The sequence below is a fragment of the Pongo pygmaeus genome, chromosome 4 (genome assembly GCF_028885625.2).
Source record: "Pongo pygmaeus isolate AG05252 chromosome 4, NHGRI_mPonPyg2-v2.0_pri, whole genome shotgun sequence".
Classification (NCBI taxonomy): Eukaryota; Metazoa; Chordata; class Mammalia; order Primates; family Hominidae; genus Pongo; species Pongo pygmaeus.
The window spans coordinates 128,012,344-128,018,343 of record NC_072377.2 but is presented as its reverse complement, the minus strand read 5'-3'; the positions used below and the strand labels follow the sequence as shown (position 1 = coordinate 128,018,343).

At 33.8% G+C, this 6,000-nt stretch overlaps 1 protein-coding gene across 29 annotated transcripts in view; it reads right to left on the bottom strand.

The window, feature by feature from the left end:
- Positions 1 to 766: 766 nt before the first annotated feature.
- Positions 767 to 6,000, bottom strand: part of CSNK1G3 (casein kinase 1 gamma 3) — a 106,938-nt gene continuing 101,704 nt past the window's right edge. For all 29 annotated transcript variants that reach the window (XM_063665180.1, XM_063665183.1, XM_054488221.2 and 26 more), the window contains one exon: positions 767 to 3,168. In XM_063665180.1, the coding sequence (XP_063521250.1) occupies positions 3,114 to 3,168 (55 nt within the window). In that variant the 3' untranslated portion in view covers positions 767 to 3,113. The remainder of the gene's footprint in view (positions 3,169 to 6,000) is intronic.

Here is a 6,000-nt window from a genome sequence, read left to right as displayed (position 1 = left end):
CACTGGACTTTTCAGTTAAATGAGATAATGTACACACTTATTGCTCAAGCCAGGTTAAATTTCTGTCACTTTCAATTCAAAGAGTTCTGACTAATGCAACTATACATTCATTCAGACTGAAATCCCAATCTTAAAGTCAAATTTTTCTAAATAGAGCCTTTAACAGTTTTGTGTCATCTCCAGATCTTTCTCCTGCTTCTGAAGGTCTCTGCTGCTTAATGGACACAATATTCACAGGCTGAGAGAGGGCTGCTTTGCCTTATCTTACCTGTAGCATCCCTCAGTAAGTAGCGTACCATTAATGCCATTTTGTAAAATCCCTTAAAGCACCCAGCACAATGATGAACTATGAGATACTGTTAGAAATATGGGCTCCCCATCTACAATGATTTTAAAGTCATTCACTTAAAACTGGAATAATGCTTAATTTCTGTGAACATAATAGTATGATTCCATTCTCAAAAAGGAAAAATGATTCTATTTCACTTAATTTATCAGAAGATGTATTTAATTATTGCTCTATTAAACAGTTCAGAGAAGTATAATTTTTTTTTAATATTAAAGCTTAGATCCTTCCTAGTGTGTGCTCTTTACCACTGGATTTCAAGAAAGCAAAACAAAACATAAACAAAATAACAAAAGCATATGCCTTTAGCCCTTCTTCTCATATATAACAGACTAAATAAACCAAATTTTTAAAATTCCTATCTTAAATTAGGGAGTGACATTATTTTACCGATCTTTAGAGGAAATGGGAAAGAGCAAGTTTAAAAAAACTACTTTTATTTTTTTTTATTTCTTTTTCAGTTACATACTTTTAAACAGCGATGTGTTTCATTATTCAGACATTCAGGCAATGTTGACTTCATTAGTGTTGACAGAAAATAAGCATAAAAATGCAAAACATTGTTGGCTTAACCTGAACATACCTGCATTACCTATTATTGACCAGTTTGTGTTGCCAAAAGACTTATTCCTTGGCATTAAAATGGAGCACTTAAAAATATTGCTAAAAAGCAAATGCCTACACACTGGTCTTTGCAGCAAATAAGGGTATTTATACTTTTAAAATATTTTAAGTCCATAATTGGATTAATATACACACCTTCTTATGTATAAGGAGTCCAGATCATATAAACACTGTACAATCCAAAAAACCCTACTGAGAATAAAACTAAATAGGCTTATGATAAGAAATAGATATTCGCATGTATTTACAAATATCATAGACACACAAATTTGGTCAAATACTGTAAAGAAAGAAGAAGTGGTTTCACATTATAATGGCCAAAACGTTTATCTACCTTGCCCAAAGCAAATAAAAATATAAACTCAGTATGTAACTCCTGCAGTTTAAGACATCATGACAGTATACAGATAGATAGAAACTGTTGACCAAATTATACAGCAAATGTTTTGTAGGTTAAGTGTAGGTCTTTAAAATTAAAAAAAGATCATTCATAGGATTCATAGCAACAATGATAAACAATGTCCTGATTTGTGGTGTTCATGTGGGTGCCTAATTCATCAAAAAAAATGCATTAAACTTTTGGCTAATAAGAAAAATAAATTACAAAGTACAATTAAATCCCTGTAAATGCAATAATGAAGTAAAAAAATGCAGCTTTACTTTAATACACATCTTAAATGTTACCTTGAGACAATAAAAATAAATAAGCATGCCTGGAGGCACACACTTAAAGACAACGAAGAGACTGCATGGAAGGAATAAGTAACAATTTTATAAATGAAAGATGAATATGAGATTTGTTCAAAATAAGTATCTTTCCAGCCAGTCTTTGTTTTAACCCTTCTTGAAAATTCTGGCTAGTAGAATGTGACAAAACTACATGTGTGTCTTTATGGCTTAAAACAAAGCATACTTGAAAAGTGGAATGGGCTTCCTTTTTTACAGATTTTTTTTTGTTGTTGTTCATATGCAGGCACTTCAAAAGACTATGGAGGCAAAGCACCTGACCCATCCTTTCCAAAATATTTTTCAATCATCAAAATTATGCTAAAGAGTAGGAAAATTCCAGAGAATCAGCAAAGTTGAATACAAGAGAGTAATGTGCACAGAGGGCATAGAGTGACCCACTTTTTATTGCTGGGGGTCTTTTTTTTTTATCAAAGAGCAAAATAATTACACAGACACCATTGCATGGCACATCCAAAGTCTTCTGCTTAAGGGAGAATGTAATCATTCAGCAGTAAGTTTCAGTGAGATTTCTTGAGGCTTCCACCTTATACATTGCAACAAGGTTCACATTTACGACCTCTCCTTAGTGTATTTCTTTATATCTCCAACATATATCACTTTTTAAACATTTCTTGCTAACATACATTATTATTTGGAAGCATAAAGTTACATTGTACAAATATTTTGCATTTTTAAAAATAAGCGCTTTTGCCACTTCTGCAACACAGTACTTCACATAGTGATGCAACAAAAGCGGAGCACATATTTACCACACTCCTTAAGATTCATTTTACCACCACCATCTGCCGAACCCATATTGCTTTTTCCTCAGTACCTCTGGGCAGTGACTGTACCATGATTTCACAGAGAGAATGTTAATATGATTTATGAATAACAGTACCATCAGTAATACTGAAATCAATGCAGATGTCACAAAATATGAACTTCTCAAGGAATAACTTCTTTTAAATATTTGGGCAACTCTGTTTTCTCTTTTGAATTATCCACTGAGAAAAGAAAATTCCTGTTTGATTATGCTCTTACAGAAGTTATAAAAAACCAGATTAGGTATATAACTGATTGACACTTAAGATACTGTACTGCTTTCTACAACAGAAGAACTTCTGGAAAATGTTCTATGGAACTATATTCATTGATACCACCTCATTGGTCCACTCCATTCATTGATGGGCAAAGCACTCATGTTTTGACAAAACTTTAAAGCTTCCATAAAAGTTAAATTAGAAAAAAAAAAAGAATGTAAGACAACCACAAAATGAAGTATGAAAGTATGACATTTTTGTTTCTAAGAGTGAGTCCTTTAAAATATATGTGATCACTACAGAGATGATTTTAATCACAAGACAGCAGATGAACATGTAAGTAACTCCCCAGGATCTGTCTGTGTCCAGAGTCATTTGTGGCGCTGTATGGTTTTCCTTTTCCTTCGTTTGAAAAAACAGCAGCACCTGCAGATGAGGGAAACACTCTTTTTATTTTAAAAGCACTAAAATGTCACAAAGTTGACTGTATCACTTTAACTTAAATGATCATAAAAAGCAACAGGCTAGTGCAAGATAAACAGTGATTACACCAATGAAGCATATGTATTAGTGAAAATATGGCAGAGCTATTACTATTATGTTTCATTCACATGCCTTTTAAGAATAGCAAGACATTCTATGCAACATAAAAAGGAGCCATTAAGTTCAAAAGGTTTTTCACTAAGACTAATTAAGAATTTCATTCTATGCATTCTCACCCTTTCTCCCTGATATTTATATGTAATTGTTGAAGCCATTAAGAAGGCAATAATGATCCTAACATTGGGAAGCTTATTCTCACCAATAATCAGTTTAGACTCCAAAAATAAAAAGACACTCCAATATACACTAGTCAACAACATTTTCCATCATATTGAAAAAGTGAAAGACAGAAAATACATTATATAGAATGTCAAGACTGGCAATTTTGAATTCTTTAAGGGTTAAAGAAGGTCAAGCTTATTGAAAGTTTAGTTAAGGTAAAAACTATGCTTAATATTTAAAGTAGCACAATTGAGGTGATTCCATTTTACAAGTCAAAACTGTATATGCAAAACAATATAATCGTGACTTTTATTTTTAGGTGAAAAAAAATCTTGGCTGGGCACAGTGGCTCATGCCTGTAATCCCAGCACTTTGTGAGGCCGAGGCAGGAGGATTGCTTGAGCTCAGGAGTTTAAGAATTCAAGACCAGCCTGGACAATACAGCAAGACCCCATCTCTAAATATCTCTCTCTAACTACATATACACATACACAAATATCTCTATATATATATATATACACATACATATATAAATGTACACACATATATTATATTATACATACATACATACACACACACACACACACACACGCACTGGACATGGTAGCACCTGCCTGTTACCCCATCTCCTTGAGAGGCTGAGGCAGGAGGAATGTTTGATCTATGATTGTGCCACTGAACCCCAGTCTGTGTGACAGTGCAAGACCCTGTCTCTAAAAGAGGAGATGAAAACATCAAGGCTGCTGTGGGAAAATGCTGTGGTCTGGTATGAACTGAAAAATTAGAACCACTGATCTGCTCCCGCCAAAAAAAAAAGAAAGAAAAAAATTAAATACACATCTATCTTAAAAGCCTCACAATCCTTCAAATAAAGGTATGAAGGTATGGCATTTTCCCCATCCAGACATAAAGGAGCCAGTCTATTAGAATATACAACATGACAGACACTACATATAGTTAGGCGCCTTTTCTTTTAACCTTTAAACAGTCAACCCCTTCCTAAGGTTGAATTTACTTTTGGCACAGGCAAGCATGGTTGGGTATCCCTGGTTTCCACTGAAGTCCTCTGTGGGTATGTGGGCATATTTATAAATCATATTTTGTAATAAAAGCAAAGTATATTTATATACATGGTGATTTCATCACCGAGAGCTGCCAATTCAGACTGTGTATAATATGACCTTATAAAGATGTTTCTATAATTCTTACCAATCTATATTCATAAAAGAATAGTTTTGGCCAGGAGCGGTGGCTCACACATGTAATCCCAGCACTTTGGGAGGCCAAGGTGGGCAGATCACAAGGTCAGGAGTTCAAGACCAGCCTGACCAACATGGTGAAACCCTGTCTCTACTAAAAATACAAAAATTAGCCGGGCGTGGTGGCAGGCACCTGTAATCCCAGCTACTCAGGAGGCTGAGGCAGGAGAATTGCTTGAATCCAGGAGGCGGAGGTTGCAGTGAGCCAAGATCGCACCATTGCACTCCAGCCTGGGCGACAGAGTGAGACTCTGTTTCAAAAAAAAAAAAAAAAAAAATAGCTTCAGGTGTACCACCCGGCAAAAGATTACAGAATATAAAATAACTAATAGGTATGTTTTATATACTTCTGTGAAATAAATGTAAACAGAAATCTACACTGTCCAGTTAAATTACATAATCTCTCTACCCACATTATCTTTAGTCAAAAATAATTTTAAATTATTTATTGTGATTTCCGCCATAATTATGAAACCACTATGAGGGTACTGCAAACCAAATTACACAACTGCATTTTTTTTTAAGTAAACCAAACAGTACACACCGACTAGACCATGGAATGTAAATAATTTAAAATTGTGGATCAGCTGATAAAGATTCAACTAGAAATACATGTAATGATGAATGTTTATCAACTTTACTCTCATGGAGGTGACTAGCAGAAAGAACTGAAATGGATTACCCAGTCAAGAGCCTAGAGAAGAGCTGCCACAGTACAACAAGACTACACATGTAAGAGATTTGTTCTGGATTTTAAAAAATAAGTCAAATTTATTTTTAACTGTCAGCTACCTAATATTTCTCAAATCTCAATTACTTTCTAAAAGATAAAATCCTTTACTCCAAATGAACCTTTAAATTTAAGACTTAGAAAAGAACAGAAAAATATCCAAATAGCAGAAAGCAAGACATAAAAATAGGTATTTAGAAGTGACAGACCAAATACTTAGACTATTAAATTTAAGAATATGGCCATATTTCAATGGAAATTTATTGTTTGATATAAAATTCCTTTAATAATGTTCACTATTCTTAAACACTGTCTTTTCAAATTCCAAAGGAGATTCTTACAAAATTTTCTAAAGTTGTATTAGCCCTTTGAAATGGGCAATTTAATGTAATACACATTTTGATGAACAAGACCAAGTCCCAAATTTTCTACACTTGTGTCAGCAATTTACTTTGCTTAGTTTGTATTTCCAGTACTGAGAGTTCTGAGAGTTGAGTTCTTTAC